The sequence below is a fragment of the Aulonocara stuartgranti genome (assembly GCF_965226115.1).
Source record: "Aulonocara stuartgranti genome assembly, chromosome: 15".
In the NCBI taxonomy this organism is placed as follows: Eukaryota; Metazoa; Chordata; class Actinopteri; order Cichliformes; family Cichlidae; genus Aulonocara; species Aulonocara stuartgranti.
In genome coordinates, this window is record NC_138951.1 from 21,495,289 (window position 1) to 21,509,644 (window position 14,356).

At 48.8% G+C, this 14,356-nt stretch overlaps 1 protein-coding gene and 2 long non-coding RNA genes across 3 annotated transcripts; all 3 read right to left on the bottom strand.

The window, feature by feature from the left end:
• Positions 1-1,744: 1,744 nt before the first annotated feature.
• LOC309689975 lies at positions 1,745-10,800 on the bottom strand. Its single transcript, XR_014271572.1, has 3 exons — positions 10,477-10,800; positions 1,931-2,029; positions 1,745-1,775 (listed from the first exon to the last, which is right to left on the bottom strand). It is a non-coding gene; the product is annotated as an uncharacterized lncRNA (long non-coding RNA).
• LOC309689807 (uncharacterized protein) lies at positions 8,452-8,987 on the bottom strand. The gene is made up of 2 exons (XM_082506466.1): positions 8,962-8,987; positions 8,452-8,925 (listed from the first exon to the last, which is right to left on the bottom strand). Exon 2 carries the CDS (start codon positions 8,863-8,865, stop codon positions 8,503-8,505), a length of 363 nt encoding a protein of 120 aa, XP_082362592.1. The 5' UTR covers positions 8,866-8,925; positions 8,962-8,987; the 3' UTR covers positions 8,452-8,502.
• Positions 10,801-11,463: 663 nt separating the features above from the next.
• LOC309690067 lies at positions 11,464-12,572 on the bottom strand. The gene is made up of 3 exons (XR_014271600.1): positions 12,213-12,572; positions 11,696-12,031; positions 11,464-11,567 (listed from the first exon to the last, which is right to left on the bottom strand). It is a non-coding gene; the product is annotated as an uncharacterized lncRNA (long non-coding RNA).
• Between the last annotated feature and the right edge of the window lie 1,784 nt (positions 12,573-14,356).

Genomic DNA, 14,356 nt, shown 5'->3' on the forward strand with positions numbered 1-14,356 from the left:
AGCCCGAGGTACTTGTACTTGTTGACCACCTCCACCTCCTCCCCATCTATCTGAACCGGCAGTGGACCTTCTCTGGACCTCCCGAAGTCCACAACCAGTTCCTTAGTCTTTGAGGTGTTGAGTTGCAGGTGGTTTGTGTGACTCCATGCAACAAAGTTCCTCACCAGACTTCTGTACTCCTCTTCCTGATCATCCCAGATACACCCCATGATGGCCGTGTCATCTGCATCTGTTTAAGCCCTTTGTGAAAAAACCTGCTCACCAGAGGGAAGGTTTGTTGTCAGTAGAGAAATGCAACCAACATAATAAAACTTTCTCATTCATTCATGTAAAATTGTGTTTTTCATACAGGTAAAGACATATCCTCCCACTCTGATGCCTGATTCCATTTAATCCTGCTTTTGATGCTTAGAGTAATGAGACACAAATGTTTGAATAATTGTTTATGGAAAAAATGAAACTAAACTTATAAATTACTGCAGTTTTAGAAAATTTACAGGCAAATAGCAAAATAAACACATCTATGTACATCATTTCAAAACTTTGAACAAAAGATAAAATAAAACTGAAAGCCTTTCAAATGTTACAAATTCTGCTCTTTAAGCACTCACACAACTGCTTTCTCCTTTTAAACTGAGCAAACCGATAATTCTTATAGGGACGAAGCTTTTTCACAGAAGCAATGACCTGATGATTAAGTTTCCTTTTTGTTTACTCTATGGTAGCATAGAGGCTGCTGGGATCTGTGGAGAAAGCTTTCACAGTGGAGTAGGTAACTGTCTCATCACTCTCACATTTATCCCGAACCTGGAAGCACACAGACCACAGGATGTTTCACCACATGTAACACAACACAGTGAAAACATCATTTACTAATGCACTGATGAAGCCAGAAACATATCATATGCATTACTTTATTTTCACTGTTAGCCTTGTTGGTGTAGCTGATGGAGATGTAGGAAACACCATCTTCATGATCCGCCTACACAGTAAAGAAAACATGATTACTGCCCTCTGAGATGCAGGAGGATCTACACTGACCCGTCTCTGCCAACGATGTCAAAATTTGTTACCACTTCTTTTGGCTTAGTTTGACAGCAACAGTTCACTTCCCTTCAGTTTGAAATCTATCTCTTGCACAGTCTCATGTTGTAAAGTTAGTTTTATAATGTTGAAGAACAAATGCAAACAGCAGAAGTTGTGAGTTTGACCTTATTATTTTCTAAATGACTGAAGGATTTGAAGTCAAGCCTGAATAAATATATGCATTACATCAGTGCAACTTCCAGTTACTTTTGAGTGTTTAAACATCTGCAACAATCATAGATAGATAATGACATAAAACACATAAAATGCAACACAAAAGTCCAACTACCAGTACCATAGGGTCTTTTTTGTGACCAGAAAGGACTTTGCACATAGGCTGAGGTCATTTTTGGAGTTAATAATTATAAAATCAAAGCAAAAATGAATTTTGCACCCTCTTTTTTCTTTTCTTGATCTTTTGCTGCACCAACCACTGCATCACTTCTGATCTAGAATTAAAATGTTTAGTAAAGATTATTTTTAAACTCACATTTTCATTGGCTTGTGTTTTGGTCCCTGAAAAGAAAAGAAAAACAGGATTACACACTTGACCACAGAGAAGATTCAGCTTTAATATTTAATGTGGGATTTTCTCTCACCTCTCTTCAGTACAATCAGTTTCACAGCAAAGATTAAAAGTCCTGCTGAAATAACAGCCACGAGGATGTACGGCCACACCAGAGCTGCACCTGAACACAAATATCTGAAGCTTTTCATTTACTGTTCAATGTCTAAGAGGTAGAAAAGTTGCAAATATGACATGCATGTGACTTAACAAAAAACTATTCAATCATTGCTTTGAACCCCCCCCCAAAAAAAAAAGAAAAAAAAAAAGAAAAATCACCTGGGTCATCAGTCTGTGATGTTGTTCTTGATGTTCTTGTTGTTCTTGTTGTTGTTACTTTTCTTGTTGTTGTTGTTGTTGTTGCTGATGTTACTGTATCTGTCACAGGCTGGGTCTCCGACCCAGCACTTTGAGCTTTCTTTGTATTGTTCTCATTTTTTGAGATGTTGTTAGTTTTGTGGTATTTCCTATTTGCCTTTAGTTTAGGCAGTTATTGTTCCTGGGTTTTCTGTTTGAGTTCTTGCATTATTCATCACGTATTTGGTATGTTAAGTTTGTATTGTCATGTCTAGTTTTAGTGTTTCCTGTTTTATTCTGACAGTGTCATGTGTTCTTTGGTCATTGTATTTAGTTTCACTCCTCCTGGTCCTGTCATTAGATTCATGTCAGTCAGCTGTTTCCTCATGTGTCGCCACTTCCCCTGATCACCTCATGTCTGTATTTAAGCCTTTTGTTTTCTTCATGCCATTGTCAGTTCGTCTGTTTATTCTCACCAGAGTCATAGCCTGTTTATTTTTCCACCTCGGTCATAGTTATAGTTTTTGGTTTTAGTACCTTTAGTGTTTTGTTTCTTAGTGTTTTGTCAGTTCAGTGTTTTGCTTCTGTCATGTTTCGGCCGTGTGGCAGGCAGGATGAGGACCCAAATTGCAAACACACACACGGGGGATAAACTCAAAATGCAGCTTTATTGCTGATAAGTGATAAACAATAACGATGATACAAAAAGCAATACAAAACTACACTAAACTGGGAAAAGCTAAAGTAACATATACTGGAAGACACGGGGAGAACCACACACGGCATGAGGGAGAACGCGACGCCGAACAGAGGAAGACGCAGACAGAAATACACAGAGGGTTAACGAGGAAAGTGGGAACACACGGGGAACACAGGTGACACAGATAACCATAACGAGACAGGGCGGGGTGAACATAACACTGACGGGTACAGGCACAGAGGTTCAGACAGGAGGAGAGAGAGCACGGGGAAAACACAGACATAACAGGCTGGGGAAACATGAAACAACCACAAAGGGAGACGAGGGCTCATAAATACATAGAGGGCACACAGGGGGGAGAGAGAGCACGGGGAGAACTTAGACATAAAGGGCAGGGGAAACATGGAATAAAACATAAGAAGAGACGAGGGCTCACAGATACACAGAGGGGCACACAGGGGGTAAAAGCCATGAAGGGAAAACACTTAGGGAACACCACAACAGGGCAACTCAGAAAACATGGTCTAAATAAGGAACGAAATACAAAAATACATGGAAACTAAGAATACTGGGCCAACACGGCCCAGGACCATGACATCACCCCCCCCTTAAGGGCTGGCTCCAGACAGCCCAAACACAGGAAAACAAAAAACCAAACAGAAAACGACCCAGGGCGGGCGGCGGGGGCCCAGGACGGAGGGCACGGAACAGAAAACAAAGGAGCACAGCAAACACCGGAGCCCAAGAAAAACAACCCAAAACACAGTGCAGTTCAGGGGGCCGACCGTGCGGACGGGAACGGCGGAGACGTGGAAACAGTTCAGGGGGCCGGCCGTGCGGAAGGTAACGGCGACGACGTGGAAACAGTTCAGGGGGCCGGCCGCGCGGAAGGCAGCGGCGGCGGCGAAGGAGACGACGGAGCAGTTCAGGGGGCCGGCCGCGCGGAAGGCAGCGGCGGCGGCGAAGGAGACGACGGAGCAGTTCAGGGGGCCGGCCGCGCGGAAGGCAGCGGCGGCGGCGAAGGAGACGACGGAGCAGTTCAGGGGGCCGGCCGCGCGGAAGGCAGCGGCGGCGGCGAAGGAGACGACGGAGCAGTTCAGGGGGCCGGCCGCGCGGAAGGCAGCGGCGGCTCTCCAGTGTCAGGCGTGCTGGCCATGGCCCGGTGGGCACAGGACCAGACGAAGCACAGGCTGAAGGCTCTGAGGCTGCTGCAGCTGACGAAGGCTCTGAGGCTGCTGCAGCTGACGAAGGCTCTGAGGCTGCTGCAGCTGACGAAGGCTCGGAGGCTGCTGCAGCGGACGAAGGCTCGGAGGCTGCTGCAGCGGACGAAGGCTCTGAGGCTGCTGCAGCGGACGAAGGCCCGGAGGCTGGACCAGGCGTAGCAGAAGGTGGCTGGATGGGCTCCTCGGGCCCTCCAGCAGACGAGGCGTGAGGCTGAACGGACTCCTCGGACCCTCCAGCTGACGTGGCATGAGGCTGGTGCGGTTTTCCAGAACCCCCAGCTGACGAGGAAGGTTGCTGAACGGGCCCCTCGGACCCTCCAGCGGAGACAGGTGGCTGGATGGGCTCCCCGGGCCCTCCAGCGGAGACAGGTGGCTGAACGGGCCCCTCGGACCCTCCAGCTGACGAGGTAGAAGGCGGCGTGGGAGCCGCGGAGTCTTGGATGAGCTCATCCGAGCTCCCAGCAGGAGCTGATGCAGAGCCAGAGAGATTAGAGACCCCTGGCTGAATGTTAAGCTGACCAGCGGACCGTACTGCTATCGGGGCCTGCGCTACAGGCGGCACTGGAGCTACTGGGGCCTGCGCTACAGGCGGCACTGGAGCTACTGGGGCCTGCGCTACAGGCGGCACTGGAGCTACTGGGGCCTGCGCTACAGGCGGCACTGGAGCTACTGGGGCCTGCGCTACAGGCGGCACTGGAGCTACTGGGGCCTGCGCTACAGGCGGCACTGGAGCTACTGGGGCCTGAACTGGGGGTGGCACTGGAGCTACTGGAGACTGAACTGGGGGTGACACTGGAGCTACTGGAGACTGAACCGGGGGTGACACTGGAGCTACTGGAGACTGAACCGGGGGTGACACTGGTGTACTGGGGTGAAGGCAGCGAGGATGCAGTCTCTCTCTCAAGGGAGGATCGAATGATTTAGCGATAAATCTTGACGGGAAAAGATGCCGATGCTGAGAATACCAGGCAGCGGGGGCTTCCAGGAGGGTAGCTGACTGAACTGAGGGTGGCTGCGAGGGAGCTAACTGAACTGAGGGTGGCTGCGAGGGAGCTAACTGAACTGAGGGTGGCTGCGAGGGAGCTAACTGAACTGAGGGTGGCTGCGAGGGAGCTAACTGAACTGAGGGTGGCTGCGAGGGTGCTAACTGAGTTGTGAGGGGCTGCGAGGGAGCTAACTGAACTGACCTGGGAGGAGAAACACGAGCAGGAAAAGGAGCAGGCTCAGAAAAAACTGTCCGAGAAATGGCAGGCTCAGGGTCGACAAAAATAGCTCTATCAAAGATGAACCCGCCGTCCACTTCATGTTTTGTAGTCTTAGCATTGTCCGGTTTATGGCGGCGGGCGCGCCGCCTCCTTCGAGCAGAGGAAGCTGGCGCGATGGGCGCTGATGGCGCCAACACAGAGGGTGACGTAGTGGTGAGCTCCCCGTCGTCCGCCCCCATCCTTGCCAGAAATGAGGCAGGCGAAAAATAGCCTAAGCGGATCGGAGACGGCGAGCGGCTGGTAGGCTGTGCAGCAGGTGAGAGGTCCTCCTCCGGGATGAGCCAGGGTTTCCGCCGGAGCTCGTCCTCCCGATAAGCCCGTAACACCTGCTGCCGCTCTTCCTCGCCAAAGTCTATGGCTTCCGTTGTCTCCGTGCGCCATGCCGTGCGGCCAGACCGCGGTGAAGACGCGGAAGCCGGCGGGGTGCGGGCGGAAGGTGTGTCTGTGGCGAGCCTCACCGTTCCAACTCTGACCGCTACTGGCTCATGAGACAGCGGGGAAACGGCGCAACGGCACGGCTCTGGTGAAGGTGCACGCCCACCGGGCCGCTGCTCCTGCGGACGGAGTTGGAGGGTGGAGACGAGAAAGTCGCTGACGAGGGGGTGCAGCGTCTCCCATAACCAGGGGAACACAGATACGCACACCCCTACTTGGCGGGCGAACTCCTCTCGTTCCTCCTCACTGGAACAGTGCAGCCACTTGTCGCAGAGAGACTCCACTGTCCGGACGATCCCCCTCCTCCGTGTCGCTGGGTCCGACATGTTCGCGTCGTCCTGGAGGTCCGCGGAGGGGTTGTGAACTGCTGGGTCCATGTTGTGGTCGCGTTCTTCTGTCATGTTTCGGCCGTGTGGCAGGCAGGATGAGGACCCAAATTGCAAACACACACACGGGGGATAAACTCAAAATGCAGCTTTATTGCTGATAAGTGATAAACAATAACGATGATACAAAAAGCAATACAAAACTACACTAAACTGGGAAAAGCTAAAGTAACATATACTGGAAGACACGGGGAGAACCACACACGGCATGAGGGAGAACGCGACGCCGAACAGAGGAAGACGCAGACAGAAATACACAGAGGGTTAACGAGGAAAGTGGGAACACACGGGGAACACAGGTGACACAGATAACCATAACGAGACAGGGCGGGGTGAACATAACACTGACGGGTACAGGCACAGAGGTTCAGACAGGAGGAGAGAGAGCACGGGGAAAACACAGACATAACAGGCTGGGGAAACATGAAACAACCACAAAGGGAGACGAGGGCTCATAAATACATAGAGGGCACACAGGGGGGAGAGAGAGCACGGGGAGAACTTAGACATAAAGGGCAGGGGAAACATGGAATAAAACATAAGAAGAGACGAGGGCTCACAGATACACAGAGGGGCACACAGGGGGTAAAAGCCATGAAGGGAAAACACTTAGGGAACACCACAACAGGGCAACTCAGAAAACATGGTCTAAATAAGGAACGAAATACAAAAATACATGGAAACTAAGAATACTGGGCCAACACGGCCCAGGACCATGACAGCTTCTTAGTGTTTTGCCTGTTTGCTTTGGTCTCTTGGTTCATTTCCTGCCGTCATCGCAATAAAGGTTCACTTTTCTGTTAATCATTACTATTCCTCGTCATCATCTGCTTTTGGGTCCTGTTTCCGCACACATCGGCGCACCCCGCCGTGACAGAACGAACTGACCAGTCATGGACCCAGCGGATTCTGCTCTCACCGAGTGTCTGGAGGAGACTGCTCGGATCCAAGCGATCCTCGACCGCTTCTTTACAGCGCCCGATTTGAAGAGCAAGCTAGTAATGATCAACGCTGCTGAAGCTATTATGGAGAGGGATCCCCGCCTTCTCCAGCTCCCGGACTCACCTGCCATCGTTGATGCCTTTACGAGGATAAAGGAGATGCTGCAGGCCCAGGGACTGTCGAGTCAGGAAATGGCTTCCAGCACCCACCAGTCACAACAACCCCACAATCAGTCATCTCCATTGCTGCCTCCGGAACCTGAGTGTGTTCGTGTCGGTTCGCTGAGATTCGCCGCAGCGTCACCACCTCTCAGCTCACCAGTTTCCACACCCTCATCACAGTCTCGCCATACTCCTGTCACAGTTCAGCGCAAGGAAGCGCCGCACACCATAGACTTGGACGACGACGAGCGCCAGTCTATATTCTGCGCTCTCTTGGAGGAGGAGCTCCGGTGGAAGCCGTGGCTCATTCCGGAGCACGAACACTCTTTCCGGGGAACTCGACTGGCTCTCGGGGGACCTCGGAGTTACCAGGGACTTCCACCCATCGCTCCGCCGTCTTCCACTCCTAAGAAAAAGCGGCGTGCGCGCCACCGACGCTCCGTATCACAAACGCAAGTGAGTGATTACATTTTGGCTCCTCATGTTTTCTCTCAGGAAGTTGTTGAAATTGACACTACTTTTCCGGTTAATGAGCCCGGCTATACAGAGACTGTTTGCCCTGGAAAAGCTAGCCATCAGGCTCAGCTAAGCTGCTGTGGTACTGCTATCCAGGCCGGTCTGGAGCCAGAGACGGGGGTACAGCTGGTGCGGCCAATTTCAGTGTCAGCCGGAGGGCCCGGGGAGCCCGTCCGGCCTCATGCTTCATCTGCTGGAGGTTCAGGAGAACCCAGCCAGCCTCATGCTTCGTCTGCTGGAGGTTCAGAAGAATCCAGCCAGCTTCATGCTTCATTTGCTGGAGGTTCAGGAGAACCCAGCCAGCTTCATGTCTCGTCTGCTGGAGGTTCGGGAGAACCCAGCCAGCTTCATGTCTCGTCTGCTGGAGGTTCGGGAGAACCCAGCCAGCTTCATGTCTCGTCTGCTGGAGGTTCGGGAGAACCCAGCCAGCTTCATGTCTCGTCTGCTGGAGGTTCAGGAGAACCCAGCCAGCTTCATGCTTCGTCTGCTGGAGGTTCAGGAGAACCCAGCCAGCTTCATGCTTCGTTTGCTGGAGGTTCAGGAGAACCCAGCCAGCCTCATGCTTCGTCTGCTGGAGGTTCAGAAGAATCCAGCCAGCTTCATGCTTCATGTCTCGTCTGCTGGAGGTTCGGGAGAACCCAGCCAGCTTCATGTCTCGTCTGCTGGAGGTTCGGGAGAACCCAGCCAGCTTCATGTTTCGTCTGCTGAAGGTTCAGGAGAACCACATCAGCCTCGCCATGTCCAGCCTCACGCCACGTCTGCTGGCGGGCCCGAGGAGCCCGTCCAGCCTCACGCCACGTCTGCTGGCGGGCCCGAGGAGCCCGTTCAGCCTCACGCTTCGTCAGCTGGAGGGCCTGAGGAGCCCGTCTGGCCACCTTCTGCTTCACCACCTGTGGCTGCCTCACTGTCACCTGGTTCTGCCTCTGCTACGCCAGGACCAGCTCCAGCCTGTGCTTCGTCAGCCGCAGCTCCAGCCTGTGCTTCGTCAGCCGCAGCTCCAGCCTGTGCTTCGTCAGCCGCAGCCTCAGAGTCTTCGTCCTCGCCTGGTCCGGCTTCAGCCTCAGAGTCTTCGTCCTCGCCTGGTCCGGCTTCAGCCTCAGAGTCTTCGTCCTCGCCTGGTCCGGCTTCTGCATCAGCTGCTCCTGCTCCACCTGGTCCGGCTCCGGCATCAGCTGCTCCTGCTCCACCTGGTCCGGCTCCGGCTTCAGCCTCAGAGTCTTCGTCCTCGCCTGGTCCGGCCTCGGCTTCAGCCTCAGAGTCTTCGTCCTCGCCTGGTCCGGCTTCTGCATCAGCTGCTCCTGCTCCACCTGGTCCGGCTCCGGCTTCAGCCTCAGAGTCTTCGTCCTCGCCTGGTCCGGCTTCTGCATCAGCTGCTCCTGCTCCACCTGGTCCGGCTCCGGCTTCAGCCTCAGAGTCTTCAGCCACGCCCGGTCCGGCCTCTGCCTGTGCTTCTGCTACGCCCGGTCCGGCCTCTGCCTGTGCTTCTGCTACGCCCGGTCCGGCCTCTGCCTGTGCTTCTGCTACGCCTGGTCCGGCCTCTGCCTGTGCTTCTGCTACGCCTGGTCCGGCCTCAGCCTCTGCTTTAGCGTCACCTGGTCCTGTGCCCTCCAAGCCTCGGCCGGTACGCCTGACACTTGGGCGCCGCCGCCGCCTTCCGCACGGCCGGCCACCTGAACTGTTTCTACGCCGTTGCCGTCCGCACGGTCGGCCGCCTGAACTGTTTCTACGCCGTTGCCGTCCGCACGGTCGGCCCCCTGAACGGTTTCCATGTCGCCACCATTGCCGTCCGCACGGTCGGCCCCCTGAATGGTTTCCATGTCGCCACCATTGCCGTCCGCACGGACGGCCCCCGGAACTGTTCGACCATGGACTTCTGTGCCGTCGGCCTCCGGGCCGGCCCCCTGATCACATGAACTATGATTTTCTGGACCGTCACCCTCCGGGTCGGCCCCCTGAGGAGTCATGAACTGTTCCCTGCGCTCCTGTGATTTTGATGGACGTTTTGTTTTTGGTTTTTTTTGGCCTTGTTTCTGGCCCTCCGTCCTGGACCCCCACCGCCCGCCCTTGGTGGGTTGTTTTTGGTTTTGTTTTTCGAGGTTTTAGGGCGTCTGGAATCCGCCCTTGAGGGGGGGACTCTGTCACAGGCTGGGTCTCCGACCCAGCACTTTGAGCTTTCTTTGTATTGTTCTCATTTTTTGAGATGTTGTTAGTTTTGTGGTATTTCCTATTTGCCTTTAGTTTAGGCAGTTATTGTTCCTGGGTTTTCTGTTTGAGTTCTTGCATTATTCATCACGTATTTGGTATGTTAAGTTTGTATTGTCATGTCTAGTTTTAGTGTTTCCTGTTTTATTCTGACAGTGTCATGTGTTCTTTGGTCATTGTATTTAGTTTCACTCCTCCTGGTCCTGTCATTAGATTCATGTCAGTCAGCTGTTTCCTCATGTGTCGCCACTTCCCCTGATCACCTCATGTCTGTATTTAAGCCTTTTGTTTTCTTCATGCCATTGTCAGTTCGTCTGTTTATTCTCACCAGAGTCATAGTCATAGCCTGTTTATTTTTCCACCTCGGTCATAGTTATAGTTTTTGGTCTTAGTACCTTTAGTGTTTTGTTTCTTAGTGTTTTGTCAGTTCAGTGTTTTGCTTCTTAGTGTTTTGCCTGTTTGCTTTGGTCTCTTGGTTCATTTCCTGCCGTCATCGCAATAAAGGTTCACTTTTCTGTTAATCATTACTATTCCTCGTCATCATCTGCTTTTGGGTCCTGTTTCCGCACACATCGGCGCACCCCGCCGTGACAGTATCTTCATCATTCAAACAAAAGATCAAATTCAGCTAATTAAAAGTTCTTTCCTCACATCAGTTGAAAGTAATTTTCTCAACCAAATCTCTCCTGGTTTCTTACCTGATGACTGAGGCCTGAAGGTACAAAGCTGCTCTTTGTTTTCTTCTGTTGTTACGCTACACTTAAAGTCAGAGTTAGATATGTGACTTGTGGAGCAGGGAAATTATTTTACTGCTATTGTTAAATAATCATCATTACCATTGCATTAATAATAGAATCTGCAGCATTAATATTGTATTCAGAGGTTTAAACAGTGTGTGTGTTTTAGAAAGAATAAGTTGCAGGCTGACAGGAAGTTGCAGAGAGTTTGCAGAAGGGAAAGCAGAAGTGAAAGCAGAGTCTAAGTTATTCTGAGCAGGTTAGATGAGGCTATTTGAATTACTAGGTTATTCAAATTGTCTGTTATACTTTTATATTCTTTTATTAAGCTCTTAGTAGAGGTTCTTGATTAAAACATTTATTCAACATAGTACATATAGTTTCAGTTAGGTTATTACACATAAGGATGAGCCTCTGGTCTGGTAAAAGGTCAGAAGTGCAACGGGTGAGATGAGAGGGCATGTAGGGTCAACACATACACACACACACACACACACACACATTAGTAGACTCATTTATAGGTGAGAAGTTGGTCATGTTTGTCTCTGGAAAGAGGAACAGCGTCTGGCAGGATGTGGGGCTCGTGTTCCAGACGAGACGAAGACAACGTTCTTTTAAACTGTGTTAAAAGTCATTGTGATTTTGATTTGACGTATGTATATATCCTGTCTGTGACGTATGAAGGGGCGTCATTAATTCAGACCCTGATGCTATAAAAATCTGTGTATGCTTTGAGTAAGTCGAAGATCAAGTGCTGTCTGCGTACAGACTGGTCTTCCCACGCGTGTATTCATTAAAATCATTGTTTGACCAAGATCTTCTGGACCTGGTTGTTTGTACTCTCCTTCCTCAATGTTTGAACCTTAACAGACTGTATGATGACTTTATAAAAGTAACAGCAGCAGAGCAGGACGACTGTAATGTTTTTAAATTTGAGTAATCTCTATTCAGACCTCCACTGTCATGGATCCACTTCACTTTGTGTTTGCACCGTCCATATGTCCACACAGAGCAGTTTAAAGTCACCTCAACAGCTTTCTTGTGTTCAGTCACTGGTGAAGATGAAATTCAAGAGAAATACCAAATAAATATAAGTTTCCTGTTTTCAAAATGTAACTTGTCAGCATGTTGTTCTAACAGGATGGTTTGAGCTCAAAAATATAGTGTTGCAAATACTCACTACTAACAACAGACAGATAAACCACAGCATCTGGACCTTGCGGTCTCCCTGGATTGCCTCTAAACTGTCTGCAGGTGTAACGACCAACATCCTCAGCTGTGACCTTCTTTATAACCAGTGAGCATTCTGCTGTAACACTCAGTCTGTCTGATTTGGCTTTTTCTTTGATTTGTCCAAGATAAACCAGCTCTACTGATGGTGTGCCTCTTGAATCAGTGAAGAGCCAGACAGTAGTGTCACAGTTGTGATGACTGTTGATGAGATTTTCACAAGGCAAAGTGACTTTATCTCCATCTCTGACAGTGAAGGAGAGTGGAAGATCTCCACTATTTACTCCTGAGAACATGACAGAATCAAAAATGTTAACACTACATTTTTCAAGAGTGCATCAAACTCAGTTTTCATTGTTCACAGAAACACCACAGCTTTGTGTGCTAAATAAAAATGATATTACTAAAATTAAAAAGAGTTAGTTTTCAAATCCTAAGACGATGTACAGTGTAAAAATCATCCTTACCTCCAAACTGAAGCATGAGTACAAAGAACAGAAACATTTCTATCCATCTAAATGTAACCATCATGTCTCTCAGTCTCTCCTTTCTTCTCAGGCTTTGTAAAGCATAAGCGTGTCTTCTTCCTGTAGTTTTCGATCTATGACTTCCTCATTATGACTTTCAGCTTTCTTTCTCACATTTCTGCCATTATTCTTACACAACCAGACTGTCACAGCTTCCATGTTCCTCATTTATTAACAGCCAGTTGTTGTTAAAGTGACTCCTAAAATTAATCTCTTAGATAGTTAAGTAAGGTTTGGTTGTCCTGTCCACTTTACTTTATTTACTTCTGCAATATGAGAAACTGAATCATAATGCTCAGAGTTTACGCACACCGCCAAACCAAAAGGGCTCGTATCAGACGCCACAGATACAATTGCAATGAGAAGCAGCACACACTTTGAAAACCATGTTTTTTCTTTTCCTTGTGTGGTGCAATAACAGTTTTCCTGCTGCGTCGAGCAGAGGGAGTAGCAGGAAATGCACCTTGAGTGGGTGAAACCCCTCTCTCCCATTTGTCCAATCGAAAAGTTTACAGAGACGAACAAATTTGCAGGATCATAAATCCCAAAGAGATGATTTTCACAAAGCACAGGGATTTAGAGGAGTGTTAATCAGTGGCGTGTCTAGAAAATTTTTGTTGGGGGGGCCAGGTAGGGGCACAGATTTGGAGAAGGGTGGCAGATTTAATTGGCAGATAATGTTTTAAAAAAAAATTCTACCAACCCTTAACCATAATTCAATAATCCTATAAACCTAATAACCAAATGCACTTTTAACTCTTATTAGAATGAGATTTTAACCACTACGGTGCAAAGTTTTTAGATACTGCGTTGATAAAGTACAAGAGATACAATCAGTGCTTTGTCAGTGTTTACTCAGCAGTCAAGGACAACAATATTTGCATAGTATTTTTACTGACATATAGTGCACATATGTTTTGGGCAAAAACATTTTTGAAAATTAAAATACGAACATTTGTAACAAACAATTGACAAATTAGCCAATGCCAATGCAAAACTTTATCTGCCTGTTAAAAAAAGAAGATAATCTTCTCACAAACTGGTGTTTGATTTTGAAACAGGAAAAAAGTGGGGAAACAACTGAAAAGACTAACATTTGAATGAAACCTGAAAGCAAGTAAATACTTTCTATGCTGCCTTATCGTAAACTTTGGTAATATTGATAAAGAACAACACTGGCTGATGATAAAATACAGTCAGCTGGCATGGTGACACTGCCAGTATTAACCTGCAGGGCTGGACTGGGACAAAAAAATTGGGCATTTTTACTACAGACCGACCCACCAGGTAGTAAAGCCATAAAGACTTTGACTGAAAACAAACCCTGTTGTGACAGTGATGTACAGTCTTGTTGGTATATGTATGATTTCTATACATTTTACGTCAGATAAAAACTTTGGTTGTAAGATTTAGATAATTATTTAATAAAAACTAGGTATTTTAAATGAGAATAAGAAAGAAAAGTATTTCTTTGTGCCCACCTTTCCCTGTTAATGCCCTACCTGGCCCCCTGGCAAAACTTTGCTAGACCCGCCCCTGCACAGTTACCAGCTGTCTGCTACATAAAAAAGGATCCTGGTGTTATTTGTCTCTCAGAAACAGTTCATAACTTCCCTTCAACTCATTCATGTCACCTAAAAGGTAAACCTGTTTCTCCATCACCTGTTCAGCTCTGATGGTTCAGTAAGGACATCTCCTGGTTTCATCTTCATGTTTCCCTCTCACCACATATCTAAACAGACATCATGACCAGCAGCTTTACAGCTGTGGCTCCAGCAAACATCAGCTGATACTAGAAATTAATATTAAATACATTCTAACAACAGCCGATCAAGCTTAAACGTGCTGCTGTTGTTTAGCGCAACATCTGCTGGTTTCCTCTTTCTGGCGCAAAGTGGGCGATAAACAAGAGAGAAAAGCCGATCAGCTGATCATTGATCAGTTTCATGATTGAAGTAGCAACAGGAGAGGGAGGGGGAGAGAATGAGAGAAGAGGCAGCTGTGCAGCATAAAGACAGAATAAATCCAGCTTTGTGTCTTTTTTCCATTCTAGCTAAAGTCCGGGACAAACTGGGTCTCTTCTC